Genomic DNA, 27,136 nt, shown 5'->3' with positions numbered 1-27,136 from the left:
ATCAAATCAAACTCAGTTCGAAAAGAAAATAAGCAAGCTGCTGATCAGTGCTGACTAACTCACCACTGACAAGGCATCACTACTCTGCCCAAATACCAAATCATCACTTCAATCTCATGCTAGTGTGCAGAGAAGGAGGGGCAGTGGTGAGATTTTTCTTTCTGAAAGGCTGCAACTACTGCATTCGATCCTGAAGAAATTATAATTCCCCAAGCCATACTATCCTGGGCAGTGCTCACTCTTTCACCTGTTCCACTGCTTTTAGGTACCCTTCTGTGATGAGGTTTATTTTATTTTCCCAAACTCACTGACAAAACATTTGCAGTGTTTCTGCCCTCCTGTTTGATTGTTTCGATTATATTTATTTTGAAATAAATAGCTACGACAGATCATCGTGTAACAAGCAGATCTTTGCCGTTGCTCTGTGTTTTCACAAGCTGAGATACAGTTCAAGTACTTTGAAGTGTAAATAGCCTATCCTACCGTTCCCATTCCCAGACGACCAGAAAATCAGTAAAAATGCTAAATTTCAGATGGCCACGGAGACCCTCGTAGCAGCACCACTGCCCACATTCTCAAGGCATGCCTTCAGCTGGGGCTGCCCTCTTCAAACAAGGAGAGGAGGAGATCAAAGGCAGAGCCCTCCTCGCAGATACCTCCCATAGCTGCCATCCACAGCCTGATCATTTCCTTCACACGCTTCTGCTGATAATGAAGGCACCTCCCTGCAGCTTGTACCCCACCACACTGTGACTTTCTGTAGGAGGTTATCCAGAGAAAACCCTGAGGATAAATCCTTAAGAGAAAACCAAAGTTCAAACCTCAAGCTATTTCATTCACACTGAGATGCAAAAGGCTCAAGCAATGGTTTATCAGGACTTTAAAACACTTGCTAGGAAAAGAAAGCAGTGGTGCCAAGGAATCAGTGCAGCCCCAGCCTGGCTTTGCCCAGGATAAGTCTTCAGGGACCATCTGTCACAGCATCTTCTGATGGATTGTGTACAGCTGGGTCCTCTCATCTTGTGGGACTCTCACATAAACAGCAATATCCAAGCAAAACAGGGGGAGCCAGACTTCCCAGATGGGCATCAGGAGGGCAGGTTGAGTATTTGTGGGAGGCAATCTCTAACACCACCATTTCAAAGAAGAATGCTCTATGGGCTGAGGTCTGCATCTGTGGGAAAGCCTAATATAGCTGATATTTACACTTCATCATTGGTTTGGAATGACCTTCTCATGGCCCTGCCTGAGCGGCTGAGACACACTTACCTCCAGCTGGGTGTTATTCTCAAATTCATGCTGTAAAGCAACTGTGCAACTTTGCTTAAACTTGGCAAGACTTCAGACCAACACTTATTACTCATTTCAGGATGTCTCCAGGCCACTGTGGAACAATTTCTCTTTACACCCTTTCCACTAGTTTAATATGGAACACACTCTGTATTCCCCAAAGTCAGATATCCCCTGCACTGTTATACTTCATGTTGCTTTAGTCAGTTGGTGGTAGCAAGCCTGCACAAAGGTAAGGCTTGCTAAAGCTTGGAGAAATACCTACCTTCATCCATGCCATTGAGTATTTCAGTTAAGTCTTCATGTTTGCTGTCATACTGGTGCTCCTTCCACGTTTCACCGTTTTCACTTCGAAGCACGATTAGTTCTCTTTCCTTTCCTCGCATTGATCCAAAATGAGGGATTTCCACTATGACAGGGCTAGAGAAAAAGCAATCATGTTATTTTTAACCCTATATTTTCCCCACTGCCCTTAATTTCATATGGGTCTTAAGACCTTAAGAAAACTACAGTCATTTTAAATAGCTAACACTGTTATGGTAAAAATGTTTTTAAAATTGCCAAAGCTGCACAATCCTTTATCATTTAAAACTATAATTAACAGATAACTTGAAAATATTAACATATATAGCTCATTTTTAGTGTAAATCTTTTGTTCTGCTACATGAAAGAAACAAAATTGACAACTTTTGCTAAGGAGAGTTCTCCCTGTTCATTTATCCCAGGATGTAGGTGATCCAACCTGCCTCCAGCACACGCAGCACTGCTGACTTTTAATTGGCAATAGCACAGTCAAAATTCGGATTTGGCTCAGGGAGTTTGAAGGCACAAAGTCAGTTCAGAAACAGTCTGGCTATCCAAATGCATGCAACAGCCATTGACTGGAGCAGGAACCATGCATGTGTGCAGATTTTAAACTTCAGACTAAGTCCCAAACTTTTCACAGCTCTCCCTGGCTCTCTGTTGATGCAGCTCCTGTGAAATACAAGAGACTGTTTCTCTTTAGCTTCACTCTGTTTCTCATGCCCAGCATCACAGCTGCAACCTCTGCACAGGAAACATCACTGGGGAACCTTTCAGAAGGGATTTCTCTGGGTTAAACAACATCACAACCACATTTAAATTAGTTACTGTCAAACATTTTAGGGAGAAGGAAAGGGAATGATAAGGTGGTTAATAATACACCTATGTCACCAGACAATGTACCTTCAACAGAGGACTGCAAGTGCATTACTGAACAGTTTTTATGAACAACCAACAGAAACCACCATTCACTTCATGTGCCATTCCTCAACAAAACAGACACTTTTGCCAAACACTTCACAGGCAGGATATGCATTTTAAAGTATGCTAAGACAAACTGACTGAAATCACACAGTAAGTGAACACTTATGGATTATGCAGCTTTAAGACATTTAAATAGACAGTATCATTATTTTCCTACAGAGGTTGTAAAGGATTTAACTGCTTTGCAATAGCTCTGTTAAAAGCAGTATCACATGATGGGAGAAGTATGCAGCATTTCTGTGGTACTGTGCACCTGCAAGGTGTTGGGTGCATTAACCAACTGATTACTTGAGCATGAAATCACAACAGCCATCATGAGGGATAATAAACTAGCTAGAAGTCCAGTTTTCACATTAAATACCAAGGGAGAGGAGTTAGTCTTTTTTTTTTTGTCCCATGAAAATAGAGAAAGAGTTTAATAAATACATATTTTAGATGCTTTCAGGAACACCCAGGCTATTACTCTAATCTCAAGTCCTTTAACAAATAATAGGGATGTAGCTGCTGTCTCCCATTGTGCACAGCAAGTAAATACCAAAAATTCAAATACATTGCTTAAGATATTTACTCTCTAGTTCAAAAAGAGTACAAACTGAAAACCACCACTGTAGTACAATCTTTGCAGGCTAATATTTCAGATACTGTCTCTGTAAATATTTAGAAACCACACAATTTTTTGCATGACATTTAACGAGAATACTCAGTGAGAAGGTATTGAACAGGTCTGGAACACCAAACACTCAGCAATATTTTGAAAACCTAATGCAATAAATTTCACAATATGGTTTGAAAACAACAGTCAAAAACATAAGGAAACACTCTTACATATTTAGACTATACACTGCAGTTCCTTTGGATTGCATATTTGGCTTTATAAATTTATTTTAACAAGATGCCTCTTGCAGGTTGAAAATATTAGTATTTTTCCAACCTTGCTGAATGAATTCATTCACTCAATAATGTTTTTTCTAAATAATCTTTCATAAATAGTAGACTTTATGCGGTAATGTTACAAATGCTCTTCCCAAAACAGACTCACTCAAGGCCTGTAAATACCTTCTCTACCACAGGGTTGAACTTAAAGGACTGTCACTGTGTATTAAAATGTATTTAATGCAGTAGAAACACTTCAAATTTAAAAAATTACAAAAGCACAGAAGTTATGAAAGCAGAATGCTGGCAGTGAATTTTACATGCCTATAAGCACAAGGTAGTAGCAGAGCTATATTAAAATCAAGCCACTATGATTCTCTTTCAGTGACATAAATCAACTGAAAGTTTTGGAGAACTTAAAAAAATAAAAATGGGAATAACAAAAAATTTGAAACAAAAGAAAAACTGTAGACATTCTGTATCTTTTCCGTACATATCCTACCCAATAAATTTTGTTCCTTGTGGACCAAGCTGCAGGATTCGGCTAACCATGCTCTCACCCTCATTTAGAGGGGGAGGAGATTTAGGAAGATGCAGTTTACTGAATAACATCCATGCAGCAGGAAGAGAAACGAGAAGGGGAAATTAGGAACAAGCTGTCATTCCCGACAGAACCAGCAGTTTACACCAGGGTGCCACTCATGGTAATGAACAAAATTTATAATTAGGGAAAAAAAAGGCCACATCATAGTGGATTGTTTCCCCTATTTTAAGCTTTTAAAAAGTCAGTCCCTAGCATTTATACTATTAGTACTACCACTCTACAGTAAGTGCTCTGCCCTCACTCCAAGTGGCTTTGCTCCACAACACAGAGATAGGCAGCACCCAGCAACTCCAGAGGGAGCCCTGCACACACTGCGAACACAGCTCAATAGTTGAGTCCTTGTGGGTGTTTTTAGGACACTTCTTTGTGACAGTGCTGTTTCTCTAAATACTCTACAAGCAAGGGGGTCAAAACTTGTGCTGTAGGTGTGTGGCTCCTCCTGACTTCCAAGGCAGGTTGCATGAGTAGATGGGGGCGGGCCCTGGCCTTTTCATGACATTCCTTACCTTCGTCTCCATCCTGCAGTCATCATAGAGGCAAAACTCCCCTTAAAATACAAGGGTACTTTCTGGACGGAACAGCAGGTTGGCATTTTTTAATGTTCTAAGTTAAGTTGCCTGTGTTACATGCTCAGATGAGGTAGAGTCAATGTTTAACTAACTCAGACCCACAGGATAAAGGAAATGAAAGATGCAATGTGAGTGCAAACAATTAAACTCGTAGAACAACTCACCCTAAAAACTGTGCCCCTGCTGGCCCCATTTCTACCAGTCGACTTGCCAGTCCTTCTCCTTCAACCATGGGTGGTGGGCTGGCCAGTTTGTGCCTCTTCACCAAGCGGCAGGTGATGCGGGTCGGTGCCGTACACTTGCGTGGTGGGATGATTATTCTCATTCCATGGTGGCGACTACCCCTCATCGAACCCCCACGTGCATCAACCATAAAACTAACCAGGAAACTGCAGGGAAAAGGGAACATGTCAACGAAAACGGTCACAAAACGAGCAGAAGATCAGCAAAAAGTCAACCACCACTGACTTTAAAACGTTATTAGAAACATCTTCCCGATCCCAGCTTAACTAAAAAGAACGTGGAGATTCTTTTAAAGCTTATACTTACATGTTAACTATGGGTTATCAAAAGCAGGAATTGCTAAAGGTCTAGCAACATCATGATGAAATGACCAGGTGCTACTGAGTAATTTGGATTAAAAGAGTACACAAGTAGTGTATTAGTAGTGGCCTGTTAGAATTTTAAAACATCCCTCTGTTACCATTAGCTCTACTGTCCACAAATGAAAGTAATTAGCCTCACATGCAGAAAGGAACCAGACAGTGTAGAAAAAGGAATATCAAAAATGCTTATTATTTGGGGGATCTTAGCCTTCAAAATCTCCTCACAGTCTCATCTGCAAACACTCCTGAGTGCTGCCAGAGCAAGTGCTGTCACCAAGGGTGAGAGTCAGTCCAGGCTACTAAGGGCTTCCACTGATGGGGAACATGAGTGACAACTATCAAGTATGTAACTTCCTTTAGGCTGTTTGCTCCCTGGAGGAAATCATGCCATTACATCTCTTTGAAGATGATATTCATTAGCAAAAAGACATTAAAGAAAATTCCCATTTGCTAGTGTCATTCCAATGCATAATTTTCCATTTAACAATAGAAGGGTAAGAAACTATATTTCTAAGTGGCGAGTGGTATATTTTTAAATAAAATCCTTTCTATTAGCAAGGGACTAATTAGTGTTAACAATTAATATTAGAATAGCTTCAGGCAGAAGATGCAATAACAGACTGGTATCAAGAGGGACATGAGTTACCAACTCAGTCCTGAAGCCAATACAGGTTTTTGTTTGTTGCTTCTGTATGATATGCACATCTGTCATATGGTTTCACTATTTTCAAGGCTGTTGCCAAAACTTCCAGTTCTTAAGAACTAAACCCTCACATGACTAACAGGTGAATCCATTCAATTTCCTGATTCCCTACAATAAACTCAACTAAGGGTGTGAGCCAGTATCCAGGGGGCTTGTGAAGGTTCTTTAAAAAAGCCCCCAAGTGCTCTGAAGTATGATTGGGAATTTGTGCAAGACTGTTACATTTGCTTTTGAGACCAGCAGGATATCAAAAGTTGCAGCTTGGACAAGCCTGCAAATAAGCTGCATTCAGAAATCTGGCCAATGTGGGTGGGGAAAATCTGCACAAAAGCAGGAGCATAATCAAAACTTGGCATTTAGCGGCCTGCAGGAGAGAGGCAAGTGGGGACACAAGCTGTAAATACACATGAAGTAGGACAGAAATGTTGTCCCACTGAATTCCAGATCAAGAAATTGCTATATATTGCCTTTCATCAACTCAAAATCCATCAGTAAAGATGTGGAGCTCTCTAAGAAGATCCTAACCCCAATTTATCGTTTCTTATGCTCCAGACATTTTACAATACTGAAGCATGATATTTCACAGCACTTTTCATACAGATAAGTTGTATCCACATTCCACATTTCTCTCCTAGATAAACACACTGTACACTGCAAATGTTGCCACTAGGGCATCCCAGTTCCTCATAAGAGGAATTGTTTCAGTGGGACAGGATCTTGGCTAACCAAGCACTTTCTATATAAATACTGGATCTGTGTCAAAACCAATATGCTCGATCTTTAAATTATATACTTTATAAGTTATGATAATCTTAATATTTATGGACCACAAGATCTTAGATGTCTGTAAATTCTGTTTACTGAAACACTTCTCTGTTTGCTAACAGAAGGTTATATCAAGCAGACACACAGCTCTAGAGAGCCTGGACCTTTGGTTCCCTCTCTGAGTACTACTGGCTTGTCAGCACATTTATGGTGCTTTTTCTCTCTGCCATTGTTCCATAGGGTGGATGGTGAAAGGCTGATTGCAGCAGGCAGGCCAGTGGTGGGTCTTCAGAGCTGGCAAGGAACCAGCCTGTGACTATCTGTGAAGAGAGCTCAAGGCAATCCATTTAAATTTACTATGAAGCAAAGAAAAATATTAAGCAGGGACCCACAGCCCTTGGTCATCAAAGGAATCTGCTGCAATTGGTGCTTTGGTGCCAAAATTACCAAAATCTCGTGTCACGTGCATGGCTTCTGTCTGCAGAGAACAGGGGGCCTTTTCAGACTACATGCAAGTGTAGGAGATGCCTGGTTGAGCATCCCTTGGGGCTGATGCTGCAGCAGCTCCAGGGAGTCACATCTGGTCCATGCACCATGGAGGAGCCTTCTGGGGAGCTTGGCCAGGTTGGCCTTGGCCTGATGGCTCGGTACAAAGCAATTTTTTGGAGAGCTTCCTATCCTTTACACGATTACAGGCTTGTTAGGGCATCTCAGAATTAATACTGAAGAGGAGGTTTTCGTCTAATGCAAACATGCCAAAACTTACACTCAGATAAGATGCTGTCTTCTGTATCCAAACTATTTAAATGATGTGTGACAGTGTGAATTGTCAAAAATCTCTAGGGAGCTAAATCTACTGACTTAAATTAATAATTAAAGAAATAATCAATAGAAATTAAAGCTAGGTACCTATAAAAATTGGTCCCCAAGTTAACAGGTATGTTTAGGCTGTAGATTTTAAGGTCAGTCCAGCCTTGGCAACCTGGAGCTTAGCACTGCTACTGCACACTGCTCACAGCAAGGGTAGATTAATCCTTGACATGAGCCTGTGCCCCATGGCAGCAACCAGCTCCTCACAGCTTTGGTGTCCCCACCACACTGCAGCCTTCAGTGAGGACAGAACCTGCAGCAAATCAGCTTTTATGCATATCGCTCCCATATAAAAAGATAATCATTGTCAGTAGCATATTAATGAATTATTTCCTTGTTTAGTTTTCAAACTAGTAATTTACCATTTAAAACAATAACAACAATTCCAAACAGTATTTCATGCACTTTCTATCTAAAATATTAGTAGCTGATGCTTACCTAAATTAATGTTGCACTAATAATGGAAACTACAATATGATCTCTAAAACACAACGCTAAAGGCGAATGAGCATTTCTACTTGAATACATGGAAGGGATGAGGATATGAGGATGTGGGAGGATGCACTACAAACATCTACACACACTCTGTGGGAAAAAAGTTTAAAAAAAAAAGAAAATAAAATGAGGATTCACAGAAAGCACAGAGTTATCACCTTGAATCATACTGGGGGAGTGGAGAGGAATAGCTGCAAAATAATTTAGAAAGCAAATGGGAAAATTAATGTAAGATAATTAGAGGCAAGCAACAGAAAATATCAATAATAAGTGCAAAGAAAAAGTAACAATTGAAAAATAACAAAAGCAACACATTTGAAGGCCAGCTTTAGAAATTATTTGGCTTTTGCTTCACATATTATGAGATATGTCATATAAAATACGCTACATATGGGAAAAAAAACTGAAAGGGAACATTCATTTAATTAGTCAGCACAACTCCACAATTTCTCTGGAAAGCACAGAAGCATCACAGAGAAGAGAAAAGCATTTACAATTTACTTAAGTCACCAGAGAATTTATCGTAACACAACTCCTTCACTGAATTCTGCAAACATGCTCCACTGTGCCATGGAAAATCAGTTCTTGCACTTTTCTAAAGCAGTTCATTTTCCATTGCATAATGTATGAACATATGTATGGCAGGATACTTGAAAGGAGTATCAGTCCATGTCATTCATTACACTGCTGTCAAAAATAAGTTCTTCTTTGTGTATAGGAGGTTGGTTGGAGTAAACTATAATTAATTTGATGTATTCCACCTTGCAAGACTGGATCTGGTATTTCTGAGTTTCTCAAGATGGAAGGCAGCATGACACACTCATTTCCTTCTTTCAGATAAGAAAACCAAGGAGTTAAAAAAGGCAACATGAAGAGAGCACACCCACTTTTTACTTTGGGAAAGTTGCAGGAGTAAGCTCACCTCTGAGAGCTGAAGGTCATTTTGGGAAGGGTCTCTACCCTTCCAGAGGCCTCAAGATTTGTGACGCATTTCAATGTACTGCTTACAATGGACCCTGTTCAAAATATATGCTGGCAAAACAACTTATCTGAGCTCAAGAAGGAAAACATAAAACATTATCTTGGCTTGAAAAAAGGAAAAACCAGAAGAGTTGAAATTACTGCCAACAATTTCTTCTTTCTTCAGCTTTCACTGATACATTGCTGGTTCTCCACATCCAGCTCCCAAAATTCCCCTTCTGCCTCAGTTAAGAAATGGGAACAAATATTGGTGCTCTCTTCTGACAGTGGGTAAATGAGGAAAAGAGGGACCTGAGGGAGCAGAGGAGCTACCCAGCATGAAGCATCGGGGAGCCCTGGGAGGATGAAGAAGGCAAAGAGTAGAGGGGTCAGACCCTGCCTGCAGGGCCACCCAGAGCACAAGGGTTGCTGACAGCAGGTGACCCCCTGGCCACTCTGCCCCTGGCCATGGCCACAGAAAGAACGGTGGGGGACAAAGACAGGGATGAAGCACCACAAACAAGCAGAAAAGAAGCTGCTTTGCAGAAAAAGACTGACAAAAGAGATGTGAAAAGTCAAGATCCTCTGCATTCTGTGCTGAGGTACTGGAAGATTAAAAGGGAACATTTGCTGATTGCCTCTTGGTGAAGATAACAAGGAAAATCAAACAGTATCATATTATAATATGGGGCCACAACTGAAAAGAAAATAAACAGAGTGAGGCTTGTTGTTGTTTTTTTTTTCTTAACAAAGGAACTGAATCATCAGAGCATCATTTCTGATGCACTTGATAGGTCAAATGAGAAATATGATGGGTCAGAAAAGCTGTACCTGTTTGGAGAATATTTTGGTTTATACCTGTTTGGAGAATCTCCCTCCTCTCCCTCCCCTGCAACCCCACAATTTGCTCCCCTGCTGCAAGTCTGCAGCCCTCCCCCTCTGGGCAGCAAAGATCAGCATGTACCAAAGGAGCAGATCTGAAGGAGCTGATGTGAAAGATCCCATGTCCATAGAATACAGGTTTTGGGGGTTGGAACCATTAGTGAGCATGCTGAAGACCTAAGGGCAGAAAGTATTGCCCCAGAGGAGCGGCAGGATTCAAACATCAGACCTATTTTGTATCAGGATGCAAAGAAACAAGAAAATTTTGGACCAATCAATCTAATCTCAGTTACCAGAAACATTCAGGAGTAAATTATTTAATGATCAATCTATAAGGGCCTAAAGGATCAAGATAATTAATCAAGATATTACACCTTGCCTACCACCAGTCCTCAAAATAAAAACAAGCCAGTATATCAGTGGCAAGAGTAATTCATGTCAAATGAACCTGACTTCCTTCTTTGATGTGTGGAAGTACTGTCTTGGTACTTCAGGTTCAGAATAGATAAGCTGAGCAGACAATCACCTGAGAAGTTACCTCAAAAGAGATACCATCAGCACTTTACTGTTACACTGAAGGGGAACTTCAACTGCAGATTTCACTCTGCTGTCCTGGGACAGGTTTTCATTCATGGTATCAACACAGAAAGAAGGTCTGAAAAGTCTTTGGCATACAGCATCAGACTGCTAAAATGGAAAAAGGGTCTGCAACTGAAATACCCTAAAGGTAAATGCTAACAGAGGGAAGAAGTCAAACACACAAGCACAGAACAGAAACAAATAACCAAAATGCAGAATTTCAGAAAAGAGCCAAGAAATTCTAGCAGATCACAAACATTCACCAACAAAACCTGCAGTTACCAAAATCTCACTATGGGATTGCTTAAATGTGTTAGGAGTGTCATGAATGACCTGAGAGAGCCAGGGGGAGAGCAGCAAGGATGTGCTGAAATGTGGAAAGCACCACCTGGGAGGAGCTGGGACATTTGAGTCTAAAAGACAGGACTACATGTCTTCCGACATGCAAAACAATTGCTAAAAGACCAATAAGATATTGTTCTCCTATGACAGGAAATAGGCTTAATCTGCAGCAAAGAAATATTGACTGTCAGGGAAAGAATACTATAACAAAAGATTGCAAACTCCTGAAGCTGGGGGACTATCTCTTATTTTTAGTGATTATTAAGACATTAAACATATTTCAGGAATTACTTGCCTATGTTTTATCCTGCAGTACTGCAAAGAGGTGGGCTGCCAGCTCTCTGAGGTTCTTTGCTGACATTGTTCTGTGATAACCAACAGACTTCAGCGTTTCATACTGCAATTCTCAACATTTCAGTGCTAGCACTAACCAAAAATGCAGCTAAGGACCAAAAAATCCACCGTTGTATAGATCTCTTCAGCAGAAGCAGGTGTATATTGTGGGACTGTTGCTTTAGATTTGTGGGACTTGCTGCTATATCAGAACTGAAATATTTTGATATGTGCTGCACTCATCTTTATGATAAGAATGTAATTAGTCACAAAATGGGGAAGTAAATTAAAAAAGATATGTAATTTTATGTCCTGATCTCAAAAATTAAACAACAAATATTTACAATAGACAATCAAATATGCAAAGATTCCTTACACATTCATTTGTCAATTTTTACAATATGCATTCAGACATCACTACTAGTGCATTTAAATCAAGTCTATGTGGTACTGTCAAGAAGCATCTAAATTACAGTGATGACTCATAAGTAAACAAATAGTACCACTAAAATCAAAATACCGATATTGGAGACTGGGCAGGAGTTTGGAGGTAAAAATAAAATAAGACGTCAAATTAAATCTCCCCATTTTTTACTCTGTGAAGGAACAGAAAGCATAACATTATAACTCTGATTTCATATTCCAAATAATTTAATGCAATTCAGACAAAATCAGCTTATGACACTTAAAGCAATGCATAAGCAACAGAAAAAGCATAACTGGACTATTAAAGAGAAGCCTGTGGGATTACAATGTTTTGGCATTCAGAAAATTAAGTGCAGAAGCAAGTTTTTGGTTTGATATGCAAGAATTTGGACTGACTCCTGTTATTAAGCACCCTCCTTGAAGTCAGTGTGAATTTTGCCACTGGCTTCCAGTGGAGCAGGAACAGGCATGTTATCAGCCATCACAGCAGGCTGTATTCTTCAGCTAACAATACACTTCCACATCTAAAGATACAGGAAAACTGTTAAGTGACCTACCCAGAATGGATGGGACTGGAAACAAGGTTAACATTGTCCAAGGTGTCTGCAGCCCAGCTATAGTGCCTGAGAGAATCAGAATCAAACTCCCTTTGAAACGTCAGGTGCTTCAAAACAAAATTTAAAAAAAAAAAAGATAAATTTAAATGTAAAATTAACATTAAAACACTTGTCTTAAATACAAGTTTGTTAATATATTTCTATTAAATTTAGACCAGTCCTTTTCATATAGCAGTGCTGACAAATGATATATGCTGGAAATCCTGTAAGAATTACATGGAATACACACATAAACTCATCTTATGTCTCTTTAAAACGTTCTTTTTGCCCGCTTGTCACACCTCCTTTGGTTTCAACAACATGTCTCTCCGGTATTCACTTACCTGTGCCAGGTTAAAAAGACTGAAAAATATATTACCATTTGTACTGCGATCATACACCATGCAGACAAGCAGTATAATATTCCCCCTCAGAAGATGCCATTGGATAGATCCTCGTTCAAGCAGAACCTGTGAACAACTTCACTGAGAGTTTCACTGAAGCTGTGAATGCACGAGCGAGTTCCTGGTGGGAGGGGAGTTTGTCTTCATACACATACAACCAACATGAGACCTGTTTTCTGGAGTGCCACTGCCCCTACTCATCTCTACAAAAATAGCTTTAACCCTGTGAAGCGCTGGAACACTGGTGCTATAATTAACTACCCCATCTGACAGACACTGAGGTGTAATTTGTTTCTTGCTGCTACCCAACGACACACACATGTACACTCCTGTATCCTGTGCTCTGCAACATGCTCTCACCCTAAAAATCCTCTTACTGTGCAGCAAAGGCATTTTAGTAAAATACACTTTTTAAAATTTTGTTTCCTTCATCCTACAAAAATAAAAAAATTCAATCTTCAAACACTGTTTGCCCCTATTTCCAGGGTGATATGAAAGTTTCTCCATAATTTAAGAAGCACCATCAGAAATTACATCAATAAAAGTAAGTCAGGAAGCTGTCATGCAACACACAATCTTCACTCAAGGTGGTGTTAGAGATGTCAGTGTTTCCTGTAAGTAGGTTGTTTGCTGCTTAGAGGCAAATGCATCTAGAGAGAGCAAAGTCTATTTAGACTAAAACCTCATGGGTTGTTTTCAAATCAAATTCACTGGGTTCAAGTCAAACCTGAGCCGAGCACTTCTATACGGGGAAGTTTTATTATTTCTGCCTGGGTTTTTTATATGCTGACCCACAGTGGTAGTGCAAATTCATGATGCGGAACAGAAATATCAGCATTAGTAGTAAAGCTGGCAGAGTCAGTCATAAACACACAAAAATACTTCTGTTGAGAAGCTTCCACAAGATAAGCAGGCAGATAGTGTTGTGTCGTTGGCCAGGATGTGCAACCCTCCCATCACTCTGGAGTTTCCAACAAGCTTCACTTTTTAGCCATGTCTTTTATTAGAGATGAACATCTGAGGTTTCCTTCCAAAAAACCATTGACACTATAATTTACTGCCAATCAATAGAAATCTTTGCAGGGTACAACTTTGCTCTGTCATCCATCAAACACGGTGCCACATGGCTCGATGCCTCCTCCTTTCCATACCTTAACACTTCTATTAAGGATCTTTTGTTGAACTTTGTGCTGTAATGAGGCCTGATGGTTCAAACACACACAACAACAACAAAGGGCAAACTTGCATGTGTTAAACACCAAAATACACCATCAGACAAAAAAGATTAAATCAATGCTGTTAAAGCAATGACAATTAAGCAACCACAGTGGATTTAATTAGTACCATTAGTTTAATGAAGACAGTTTTCTAAGTCTTTCCAAAAGGACACCAGAGATTCTCCTGCGTTTCCTGAGAATGCCACCGTTGCCGTGGATTTCTGCTATTCCAAATGATTTGTAAGAGCTCATACTGAGCATGTTATTACTTTTGATACCAGACAGTGTAAGATTCAGACGGCTTGTCTCAGGCATTGTAAATATTTAGATAAACCAAAAATAAATGTATTACTTGCTCACTGATCAATGTTATCATCAAAAGTAGGACAAAACAACGAAATGTGCCAAAAGGAACAACACAATTTGGTGTTTGCCATTGAAATGCCTGCTAAGGCATAACGGTTTCACTGCACTGAGGCCCCTGCATGCACCACACCAACAAATAAACATCATTACACATCAACAGATAAACGTGGGGTCAGGTTTCCTACAGATGAAAAATGCTAATGTTCCTTTAGCAGTGTGACATAGAAAACTAAACACAGGGCCATATAAGTTCCAAGGAAATATCATCACTCCAAAATAACCTCTGCTAGACAGAGGTGCTCCTACGCTCACCGCTGTGCTGCAGGTTTGCCTTGGTCCTTCTTTGTCCTGAGATACGGTCTGGACACCAGGTAACTACTGTTTGAAAGCATTCCTTTCTGACCAAGTGCACTCAAACAGATCTTTTGGACATATTTAGAGCGAGCAAAAACCTACAGCCTGCAGCCAATAATTTTGGCAGAGGAATAGAGTAGGAAAAGCTAATAGCAGGAACATGCATCTTACACACAGCACACATCTGTGCTTCTCATTTTTTCAGGCTTTTGAGGTGCTGGATTTTCCAGGCAGGCAAAAAAGTCTTCCTGTCTTAAATTGCAATATAAGCAGTCCAGAAGATGGTACACTGTCAGTGATATCAAATCACAGGATTTATCCTGTGCTTGGTCAGGTCCCAGTGTTCCCTCCCTGGACTGAGGGAGATTAACTATGCATTGCTAAAGGGTGTGGCAGCCTTAGATGCAAATATGTGTATAAAAATACTGATGGTTCTGCTGGCAAGGATCCTCCTGCTTGCATAACTGAATATCCAGGCTGTGTAGTATCAGAGTTCAGCAAACAGAAGAATTTATGCTTCCTCCCACATGAATTTATCCAGACTGAAGTGATTCAGCAAGCTGCTATTTAATGGACAGCCCAAGTCATCCTGCCTTTGGCTGATTAAATTCAGAAGTTGATGTAAATTATTCCATGGAGAAAGTCATTTGGATTTAGTTTGAGTTGCTGCATCCAAGGTAACATGCCAGGACACAGAAATTTTAACTTTGTTCCAGCCAGGTTATGAGGTACAGTGTGGCCTGGATTCAGACTTCCCTGTTGAACTGGGTCAGCAATAAACCACCAGATGCAAACAATGGAGAATATTGGGACTTCTAAGGAATTATTAGAAACTCTTCTCTGACACTCAATGTATTATGCTGGCAGTGAGGTTCAGTAAAGAATGGTTCCAAATCTCCCTCATTTGTTTCTTTTCACACTCCCAAGTCTCCCAGTGATCCTGGGGAGAGGTGACCATGACTATCAAGAGGTTGACAGATGCTCCTTACTCGTTTATATACTGATATTTGTGATAAAATCAATTCCCATTACTCTGAGACTTTGCTCTTGCCATGAATTCCAGACAGGTCTGAGAGTACAAAACTAGAGGAAATGGCATATGCAGATAGGCAATGGATCACTCTGCTTCAAAATAGTGTGATTCCCAAAATAGCTTTAACTCCTCTCAGTTTCCAGATGGACTTTTAGGACATTGTTTTTGACCCACAGTGTTCTTTGTTCCTATGAATTCCACTGGTGGAACACAAGTTGGTGGTTTTCTTCCCCTCCTTTCTACTGCCATAGCAGAGTTTATCTAGAAGCCTGTTAATGTACAGAGGCATGAGAAGGAGAGGTAGAGTATTCTCCATCTCCCAAATGCAGTCTTGCTTCCACCAAAGTGCTGTAAATTTAGGGCTGGGCTGAAGAACAGAAATTCTAGAAGATGGATATATTTTTGTCAGGACACTGACGTTTGCAGAAGCCATATCAGAAAAATTTAGCTGGGCTCCCTTTTTCATTTGTTGGGTTTATGTTGTTTGTGTTTCAGAGAATCATGGCTTTACTAACTTCTCAAGACAGAACCGGTATTTTTTTCCACTACAACCTTTCCTGTTCCTGATCCCCTCCTGGACATGAGATACTTAAAGTTTATCTAAAGTATTAAGATTAGAATAACATTCCCAGTTAGACTGACAACCAGGCCTCCAGCCTGGCTTCATTTTACATGACAAATCTGGACCAGTGCTGAACTGCAATAATTGCACAATCACTGCAGGACAAAAACTGGAATCACAGAAACACAGAGATTATAAATGCAATGGAAACAGTCTACACTGCTGCTCAGCACCAGCACTAGAATGTTTTCATATCTGTTGCCTTGTCAGCTCAAGAGCCAACACTGTAAGAGATCTTCCAGAAAGCAGAGAGGTCCACAACAACTCCCAGAGAATATGAAGTTTGCCCTGAAGCAGAGCCCCTGTACTTGGTGAGGTGTCACTGCAACACCTCCACATACAGATAAGTGGTACTTTCATGGTAATCACAAAAATGGCCAGAATCATAAAACAATGCAATATATTCTCAGACTGAAGAGTCTTCCTCTCCTCTGAAATTTCCATCATATCAAGAACACTAAATGAAGTCTTAGGATTAGGAGGCATCAAAGCAACTTTAGGTTCTCAGCCCTGACATATAATTTCTTGTCCCCAGTGCCAGTAGTTATAGATTTTGTTTCCTGACTTCAAACCAAACGAAACCACAAAATCACTGCTATGCAAGCTTTTTTAGAAACTCTCCCAAGCTGGCTGTTGCAAATTAAGGTTATTGGTGGTTTACAGCATTTCACTTGAAAGTAACAATCTAATAATAAACATTTTGTTGCTAAAGACAGAATCCAATTTCTGCCATTCTCACAATGCTACCAAAACTGCATGTAAAAGCTGTAGTAAAACGGGGTAACTTACATTACACTTAAATTTACAGACTAATACAATCAAGGTTTAAAATGCATAAGTCCTGCTCTGTTGACCTTTTCCCTCATGAAAATATCCTCTGAGATCAATAACCCCCTCAGTGCAGGAACACTCCTCTGTGAAAATAGCAGCAGAAAACCTCTGTTTTGTTACAATCCACCTTATGCTCTTCCAGGACATAAACAACAGTTCCACTACACAATCCTTTCATCACACCCAAATAAAGATTTTTATGTGAATTTTTATTCAGCTTCCTAGCAGATCTCTGACTTCAGTGCAACCAGAAACTCTTGAGTAATTCAGTTAGGTTTGAAAACCTGAAACAAGTCTACCAAGGAAAATGCTGAGGAACTCACAAACAAAGCACACAGTACTCCGTCATCCCCAGCATTAGCTTTTGGAAAGACCTTCCCATGCTAGAATCAGGTCAAAAGATTCTGCTTTCATGGTATTAGTCATTGCACAAGCATTTGGAAGATACATAAACTGATCAGTGTATAACAGCTTAATCTTTGGAAGGCAAAATTGTTCCCAAGGGTGGAAAAACAAGGACAGGAATTGGAGTCCCCTCCGTGTGGACAGAACAGGCAATAGTAATTCCCAGTGCACGCGGTACAAAGGTTGCTCAGTGTAAAACACGTTGCTCCCAGTTTATCAAAGCACTCTAAAGACACACGTAGCATTAGGTCACACATGCTCCCAGTGACTTCAGCAAATGACCAACCCCATTCTAAGAAACATAACTGGTCCCTTAAAGACTCTTTTGGTTTGGGACCCCATCACCTGTCCCTTGCAGAATCAAAACCGCAAAGTGGTAACCCCACAGTTTCTTTCTCACAGCTCCCTTCTTCCCCCTTTTTGATGGCTAAGAGAGCAGGGATAGTCTCTGGAGGCACTGAGGGCTGAACACTCATCCCCTGTAAATACAAAGCCCGATTATGTGGTAGCAGAAACACAGCACATACCTGGTCCTTTGCTGGTACCAGCAGCTCTTCAATCATCATGCTGTCCCGGGCATAAGAACTCCTGTTCAGCGTGTAGGACCTATCCGAACTGAAGGAGCGGAGGCTGTTGTATTTACCATTTATCATAGAAAGTGCAGGTGACAATGAGATGAACAGAAAATAAAAATAAAAAAATTAATACATGCAACTTCCAGGGATAGCACAAGGTGGCAAAATATACATAATCTCTGAAATAAATACAAGGGGGGAAATGGAATAAAAAGTATTTGACTATAGTTAAATATCCCCTTCCCTACAATATACATAAGCAAAATCTCAACAGATGTTTACTGCTTTGACAGTAATGCTGTGGCTTTAGAATAGATCTAGAAAAGTGTATTCAAGTATTTAGATGAACTTTGATAAATATCTTCATGCCCTAATCCTGGAAAGAGACCCACGAGGGCAGGTCCCAGGGTAGCTGTGGGTAGGTTACAGCACCTGCCCATAAAGCTCAGCTTGCTGAAGCAGGTTTAACTAAGAGAAAGTTTTATGTGTTGTCATCTTCTTTGTGGCTGAACCACTTTTGACATTGTTATAAACACCTCAGTTATTCCTTTAGTTAGAAAGAAAGGGTAATAATTTTGAAAAGAAAGAAAAATTAGCTTATTGATGATTAAATACAGATTCTGATGGTTTGGGGGTTATTTTGTTCATGGTGAACTATTTAGAAATAACTAAGATCACTCTGAATGTGTTGCAATTAAATCAACGTAGGAGTGTGTTATATTTAACCCTGGAAGGTACATTATGGTATGTGCTAAAAACATGCTGCAGGCCTAGACATGCTTGCTACGTGACAAAAAATAAAGTAGTAAAAAACGTGAATTAATACAAAGCAACATCCAACAACATATTACACTTTTGAACTAGCAACACTTTTCAGACTCAAAACTCTACAATGTGTTTCATGCATTTAGTAGTTGCTAACTGAATTTTTCTAGTCCCTTAGCACACGTTCCTCCTTGTGCTGGAAGCAGAACTGGGATCTTAATTACACACTGTAGGCATATGTTAAGCAGACTTTTACATGATAAAGGGCATAAAGAAATTAAGTTATATTTGTTATAACAGAGGGATATTCTCTAAGGCTGAATCCACCCCCCACTCCCAAAAATAAAAGCATGTCACTTTCTAATGCTGAACAAAATGAAAATAAGCAATGGCAGCAGCAGAAGATGAGAAAGATGTAACACGATGCCATGCCTTCTTACCTGACTTTTGGACTAAAGCAATTTACAGTGGAAAAGAAACAGGAGAAATAGAAAGCAAAGAATCAGACAGGAAAAGCAAGATGTTATGGCTGGATGGCTAATATATTTAATGTGTTCATTTCTTAATGTTACACTCAGAATCAGCAGTAAGATACATCCACAGAATACTTTTTTTTGCTAAATAAAATACTTCACAGGAAAACCACTGTATTTGTCTCCTCTGAGCATAACATGTGCAATGCAAAAAAATGAGCTACGCAGCAACAAATAGTAATGGCACTGCTAAAATCAGAAGCATGGGAATATTGGATTTCTCTCAAAGAAAAGATAACGTGGGGTTGAACCCTCAGATCTAACTAAGATCTTGACTGTGAAACTCTGCCCTGCCACCTGCACAGGGAGCACTCAGCTCTGTGCAGGAAGAGAGCTGTAATGAGTCAGAGGTGTCAGGTAAATCAGTGCCCGGCTCTGCACACAGAGCACCTCCCTCTCCACCATCACTGCCGTGCTTCAGCACTGACCACAGCCGAGAGTGCTGTGTGATGACCTTGCTCTCTCCAGCTCCTCTTTAAAAGCAGCACGTCAGCTTTGTTAACTCAATTTGCAATGACACAAGGTTCTTCCTTCAGATTTGTTTTGCTGATTTTCTACCTAATGGACTATTTAAATGCATTTTGGCATTTCTCATGAATGTATGTATCACATAAATACTTATGAACTTCCCTAAAAATTGTAAGTCAAGCAAAACATGGCTGGGGACTACTAAAGAGCAAATCTGCACTGCATGCTTGCATTTCTAATGCGACCATAGCAAACAAGACTGAAGGCTAGACATCTAAGCTTTACTTTATGGGAGTTGCCATTTGCTGTTAGACAATGAACTCACTTTTTAAAACAGATCTTTAAACTACAGCATAGGAAAAAGTCCTCAGGGCTCCAGCTTATGAGGTTTAATTATTAGCTTCAGTACAACTCAACTGTCAGTAACTACACTGCAAATCCACAACTATGGAAGTAATCCCTGCTCATACAGCTTTAATTGTTTTGAGCAACACACACTGCAGGCTTTAGCAACATTCAAAAATGAAATCTAAAACGTTGATCTAAAAACACCTGAACTGGAATTAACAATTGTCAGACATCATATCAGGTTTACAATGTTTTATCAGGTTCACAGAAACTTTGGCCCATTTTTTGTAACATGTAATCCATTCCCTGTCAAATTAAACCCTGCAACAAATTTTGGTAAACCTGATTTTTTTCTTTTTTTTTTTTTTTGGGGGGGGGGGAGGAGTAATTTTTCTTTAATATTGTCTCTTGGTTGGATTATTTGCTAGCACCTTTAAAGAAATAAAAGCACCAAAATAGCAAAATGATTATCATTCAGTTTTTCTGGCATTTATATTATTCAGCAAAATTAGCCCATTAAGGACGCCTCTACTGTGAGTATCAGTCTGACCCAGCAGTACTCAAAAGAAACCTGGTTTTGCTGGCTGCTCTGGATCAGTCTCTAGACTACTTGCAGACCGCTAGCAAAAGAGGTGACTGGGAGATGTTCAGAGCAAGAACAGAGACCAGAAAAAGTGAATAGTTAAGTTTTCCATACCACTGCCATAAGAAGCCAACATGAATAAAGAATATGAAATAAAACTGCAATGAACATATGCTTCAAAGGAAGTACACCCCCCTCTACTTCATTTCAAAAGAGGCTCCAGTTTTGTGTGAGAGAGCGCGCTTGGTTTGTAGGAACTTGTAGTTGTGGTGACGCACGAACACGAGAAACAGCAAATACAATACCTGGCGGAGCGGGCACCCAGGCTAAAGCCCATGTATCCTTCAGCAGGCAAAGAGTCATCTCCCAGCTCTTTCAGATCCTGGGGTCCGAGGTATTTGTCCGTATCGCCTGTCATTGCATCCTCACCTGCCAGTACAGAAGTCAGGCTGAAATCAGGAGCTACATGCATTGTAAATGTTTGTGCGCTTAGCAAGTCATAACGCCCTTCTCTGCGCGCCAATAAGGAATCAATCCAGTCACCCCCACTTTCCCTAAGGCTCTTTCCACGTAGTATGTTAATTATCCACCCTCTGAATGGGCCTGAGAAAATAATTTTATTGGGGGGCAAATGAAAGAAGCAAAACTCCACCTTGACGTAAATCCAATAAAGTTATACAAGGGATGACTTTTGCCCAATCGTTTCAGCAAGCTAAAGGCTTCTTCTGTACTTTGCATCATTACATATGCTTTTGCTTTCCTTATCAAAAAAAGCCCGAGCTAACAAAATAAAGTTAGATAGTTCCACGTGGGAAAAAAAACCAAAAACATCAAACCAACAAACAAAACCAAACCAACCGATGGCTGTGAGAGACAGCCTGTTAGCCCAGTACGGAAAAGTGCAGCAAGCTTGAACAGAGGCTGAGTGAAAAAAGAGGCCCGCCTCCCACCTTGGATATTTCTCAGTAACTTCTGCAAGTTTGAATGGAAGATAGGGATTTTTGTCACTAGCATTTTTTTATTAGTTTGGTTGTTGCTTTTTTGTTTTGTTTTGTTTTTTTTAAGAACCGCTTCCCGCTCCCAGGTTGATTTTCTGGAGCTCAGCGCTTCCTACAGCCCGTTCTCCGCCCCGGCAGCAGCCGGGGAGGGCGAGGGCGATGCGGCCCATCCCCATCCCCGCGGCGCAGAACAAAGCCGGGCCCGCGGAGCCCCGGCCGAACCCCCCGGGCGGGCGAGACCCCGTCGGGAACCGCCGGGAGCATGTGGGACGCGGCCATCCATCCACAGGGAAAGAGATCGTTAGTCGGTTTAGAAAAAAACAAGAGAAAGGGAAGTTAAATGTTGGCAGAGGCGGGCAGGCGCCGCAAAGGGTTAACGGAGCAGCTGCCCGGCGGGGAGCATTTGCATGCCATTACATCATGCAAACCTACATTCCTGCGTTGACAGAGCAAGTCCAAAATATGCCTTTTGCGGTTGTTGGATTTTTTTTTACCCCCCTGTTCCCTCAACAAAACAGAGCAGCGAACGCTCCCAGTAAACTCACTGCTTGCCGACATTCACTCTCCTCCTTTGTTGTGAACGCGTTTTAGGTGTGTAGAAGTTGCACAACAGAGAAGTTTAACAGCGCGTTCCCGAAGGTAAGTGACTCCCAACCCCAGACTCCCGTTTCCCGCTTTCATTCAAGGAGTTTAGACTAGTTTCCATTCACTAAACTCAGGAAACCACAGGCGAGCTCTGGTTTTAAACTAACAATCAAGTCTAAAAATACCCCTTCAGCTACTGCTTTGCAAACGGCAAACAAACAGACCAACTTTCTCCTCCAGCCCAGCAACCACCAGTATTTTAAGTAACAGTTTAAAAGCTAAAATGTTCATAATACCCAGAAAGCATTCAAAAACCCGAAACAGAAACATCATACATCAAGTGAAACTTTAAAAAAGTCTTACTGTTTTGGAAAGCCATTTTCACCAGTCTGGTCTATAAGATTTTTTTTCCCTGGTGTTTCCAAGAATTCCTATTAGTCCTATTAGTCCTTAAGCAGTGATTTAGACTTAATCTCCAAACCAGCACAAGCAAACTAATCCCTGTGGGTCATATTCGCTTTCCACACAACAACTGAGATCTTCTTAACATCTTGATCTCTTCGTATGTATTTTAGGACATGTGCATCTTTGTCCTCTCAACTCAGATTAAAAGTTCTTTGCAAATATGAAACAAAATGAAAAATAATGACTACAGTTAAAAAAAAATAAAAATCCCCTTTTAATCACTCTGCAGACATCCCTTTAAAGCTTCTGCTGATTGGATTACAGCCTCCCTTGGCAAGCCTCTTGAATGGTGACATAAATGCAGGCACTCCAGTTATTTGTATGTAAATAGGGGTGCTGCGAGGGTGTAGTTTTTCTGTAACTTGATGCCGGGGCTGAGCGAGGGAGCGCGGGGCTGCGGGAAGGGCGCTGCCTCCGCCCGCCCCCCCGGCCCGGGGCCGGCGCCTCCCCCGCGCCCACCCCCGGCCCCTCAGCTGCCCCGGGCGTGCCACCATCCCTCCCTGCCCGCCCTCCTGTGCGGGGTGCTTGTGGCCAGCGGGAAAACTCAGGAGCTTGAGGAAAACGGACTGAAGCCTGAGAGGCGAGGAGGTGGCCCAGGGAGGGAGCAACTACGAGCTGATCCAGTAAATTTGGGAACTTCTGCCCTAACAACACCTGAGGACAAGCGCTGCGCCACTGTAAGGAAGAGAGGTGGCATTTTCTTTAGGAACGTTGTTTGTCAAAGGCAAGGTGGAGAACGGTAAAAAAGAAATATTGCAGCTGAGCTGCAAAATACATTAGATGTTATCCTGCTCTGCAGCTAATCCAGCCAGAGCAGGATTACTCTGATGAAATGCTCTCATCAAAGGAAAAACTGCATCTAGGAGTGGTAATTTCAAAGAATTCCAGACATTGTTTTGTGATCGTGGGAGGCTGGAGCAAAGTGGGTGGTGCACGTTTCAGCAATCCCACTCTGTTTAATTAGGTGCCACAGCCTAATCCTCTGTGCTTCAGGTAACAGTGAGCAAGCACAGCGTTTGCTCACAGCACCGTATTGCTGCAGAGAGAGGTCCCACGGAAAAGTGAAGACAAAACTCGTCTCTGAACACAAACGATAGAGAAATGCCCACAAGTGAGGCACTGATGAAAAACCACCAAAGAATACTGCACTGCTTTGCTGCAATTGCCATCCTTCCCTTCATAATACGTTACATGTTGAAGAAAGATCATGTTCCTGCTAACAGTGGGCAAACACAGCTATCACAAGTATAGGAAATAGCTCAAAATGCAGGAAAGAATAGTGGCAGTAGGTCAAAGCAAGGGCCCGGCAGTTCTAATGCACTCTGTCTGTGACAGCAGCCACACTTCATAGAAGAATATAGGAATATAAACCATTGGAAGTCCTTTGGGACATTTTTTTTCTAGCTGGCACTGATTTGAGCACACATTTTCTAAACCTGAAAGAGGTTTGTATAGTCATGAACAGCTTTTTTTCTTTTTTCCCTTTTTAAAATTCTTCCAGTTACACTTAACTTCTTGTGTTCGCTGCACCACAGACCTGTGCAAGGAGTCATAGAAGTCTACCTGTTGCAGGCAGAGCAGCCCTTTTAAGCTTGACCGGCCTCTTGCTGGTTTCCCTGATGCCCCCTCTTCTTAGACTTCTGGAGAGTTAGCGAGGATTACTGCTCACTATGCCACCCGTTACTTTTTATATTCTAGCCTATCCCTCATGCAGTTTGTTCTTATTTTCTGGGATAGAGAGTTCTATTTTCTTTACTCTTTTCTCTCCAAGAACCTCTCATCACCTTCCTCATCCCAAGTTTTCCCTATTTTTCTGGTCTATCAGCATGTCTCCTACAGCTGGGAGTTGCAGGAGTGCAGGGCAGGTGTTCTTTTTAGAGGCCAGTGAGAAATACAGGCTCTCTGGCAAGAGAGAGAAGGCATCATGTGGCTTGGGAAAAGTACCAAACATAATTTAATCATAGCCTGGGATCCAAATGGACGTTTGTCATTTGGCTCTGCTAAAGGTACCTGAAGCTTTTGCCACTCCCTCATCACAGTCTGTCCAGAGCTGTCTGATGGTGAAAGAGGTACAGCCACAGGGAAGAGGAGGACGCTTCAAGTTGTAGCCAAGGTTTTGGTTTCACAGAAGTGTGGAGAAAAGCCAATACCAAACCACTGAAACTTTTATGAACCTGTGAAATTTTATGGAGCCAAAGAAACTCTGAAAACTCTAAGCTTAAAAACATAATAAATCAACCCCTCCTAAAACAACCAATAACAGATTTTCATACATGGGGATGTCCTGACTTGTCTTAAAGGCATTTAAACTGCTGTATCTTAGCACCTACTCAGGGATCAGGCAGTGTGCATTCATGTTCTGTTAGGACATCTGTCTAATCTTCCAGGGAACTGATTAGCATGATACTTATTCCTACTGAGAGAAGAATCTCCATTAAATGGGTTTAAAACAGTGTCCTGATTTACACCCAGAAGTTTGTTATCTACTGAAGACCAAATCACAAAAATTAAAAGCGCAACAATAACTGTTTCTTGATATTGACTGTCTAAATTCTCAATACCTAATCGGGTTTATGGATTGGATTGGTTTTGCCCTTCACTGCTCACACAGTCTCACTTCTCTATGCATCAGGTTCCATTGCTTGCTGTCCCTTTGCCTCTGAGACAGCAGTGGCAGCTTTAGGGAGGGCTGTTGTGACAGAGCTCATCTCTGGGTTGTGGCAGTCACAGCAGGGCTCCAGCTTCCTCCAGGAGATTAAAGCTCTTGCAGCCGCCCAGAGGGACACTAAGAGGCTGAGCAAGCACTGCAGAGGACGGGATTCCTTCCAGGCCTCCCGCAGACAACTGGAGTTGTGCATGGCTGATCCCTGGCTCCCCACCAGCCCCGTGGCCACAGGCACACCGCTGGGGCTCCCAGCTGCACAGGGTGTGAGCTCACATCTGGAGATGGTAAGAGGAAAGGCCCAGTTCTTCCAGTCTTGGCTTTCATATTTTTGTTATTTGCCATCTCTTTAACAATAAAAGCATAGCACATGTTTAGTGTGCATCAGAATTGCTCTATGTTCTTCGACAAACTTTCTGCTATATATGAAGATGAGCCTTCATTTCCCCCCTCCCCAAATCATGTTCACATATTTAAAAAAAAACACCATTTCTTTTTTGTGGTGTAGCAGTTTCCCAACACTTAACCTCATTTGGGCAGATTTGCCAGAGTCATCTAGGAAAAAGAATGAAAGATCTCTCCTCTCAACCAGTTTGACTGCAAACCAAACTGTCCTCAGCAGGGAGGATAAATTACACAATTCCCATGTAAATACTTATTTAGCGGGCACAGCAAGACATAACATACAAGGAAACAGCTTCCTGACATTTGTCTCTGAGCCTCTACTTTCCAAGTCTTCAGTTTCTCTTAGGAGAGAATCCTTGAGGGTTGTGGCACATTGAGAAGCCATTCAACAAGTTTCTCTCACTGAAGCATTTTGGCTGATGACATGAACACTGGCCAAGCGAGGGAGAGCTTAGATTTGTTTGCTGAATTTGTGCCTTTCTCTCACTTGGAAATCAGCTCCCTGGCTACGAGATTTGTCAGAGTGCCTTACCATCTTGAACATATTTATTCTGACTGGTGTAAGTGGATGCACTGTGTATAAATACCCCATCACCACTGAGGAGTTGTGGGGATGGGCGTCACTGTATTGTCTTTAGAGATATGCAAGTCAGGAAAGGGACAGGCTAGTGGTTATCACCTCAAAGCCTGTCATTCGTTGCATGCCTTGCACACTGGAATGCTTCAGCACGGATTAATAAAATATCTGTTATCTGATTTGAGAGCTCCCTTTCACTGTTAGGTTTAAAAAAGACCCTGTTATCACAACATCATAGAATAGCCTGGATTAGAAGAGGTCTTAAAGATCATCTCGTTCCAACTCCACCGCCGTGGACACAGACACCTTCCACTAGACCAGGTTGCTCAAAGCCCCATCCAAACCTTGAACACTTCCAGGAATTGGCAATCCACAGTTTTGCTGGGAAACCTGTTACAGTGCCTCACCACCCTCATAGTGAAGAACTTCTTCCTAATATAGAATCTAAACCCACCCTGTTTAGCTTAAAGACATTCCCCCTTGTCCTGTCACTACATGCCCATGTAAAAAGTCCCTCTCCAGCTTTCTTGTATGTCCTGTTTAGGTACTGGAAGGAGTTCTAAGGTCTACCTGGAACTTTCTCTTCTCCAGGATAAATGACCCCAACTCCCTCAGCCTGGCTTCACAGGAAAGGTGATCATCTTTGTGGCCTCCTCTGGACTTGCTCTGACAGCTCCATGTCCTTCTCACACTGGGAACGCAGAGCTGGACACCGAACTCCAGGTGGGGGTCTCATGAGAGCAGAGTAGAGGGGCAGAATC

At 41.4% G+C, this 27,136-nt stretch overlaps 1 protein-coding gene across 6 annotated transcripts in view; it reads right to left on the bottom strand.

Annotated features, from left to right (window-relative positions):
* Positions 1-27,136, bottom strand: part of ANK3 (ankyrin 3) — a 204,340-nt gene that overhangs the window by 53,138 nt on the left and 124,066 nt on the right. For 4 of the 6 annotated variants that reach the window (XM_027694110.1, XM_027694109.1, XM_027694108.1 and 1 more), the window contains exons 25-30: positions 20,989-21,112; positions 19,192-19,203; positions 17,939-18,041; positions 12,141-12,247; positions 4,788-5,012; positions 1,556-1,710 (exon numbers count right to left, since the gene is read on the bottom strand). In XM_027694110.1, the coding sequence (XP_027549911.1) occupies positions 1,556-1,710; positions 4,788-5,012; positions 12,141-12,247; positions 17,939-18,041; positions 19,192-19,203; positions 20,989-21,112 (726 nt within the window). The remainder of the gene's footprint in view (positions 1-1,555; positions 1,711-4,787; positions 5,013-12,140; positions 12,248-17,938; positions 18,042-19,191; positions 19,204-20,988; positions 21,113-27,136) is intronic. The other 2 variants (XM_027694111.1, XM_027694112.1) reach the window with 1 other exon arrangement.

Source organism: Neopelma chrysocephalum, unplaced genomic scaffold, assembly GCF_003984885.1.
Source record: "Neopelma chrysocephalum unplaced genomic scaffold, ASM398488v2 Primary Assembly neopelma1_96, whole genome shotgun sequence".
Classification (NCBI taxonomy): Eukaryota; Metazoa; Chordata; class Aves; order Passeriformes; family Pipridae; genus Neopelma; species Neopelma chrysocephalum.
This window is presented reverse-complemented; position numbering and strand designations above follow the sequence as displayed.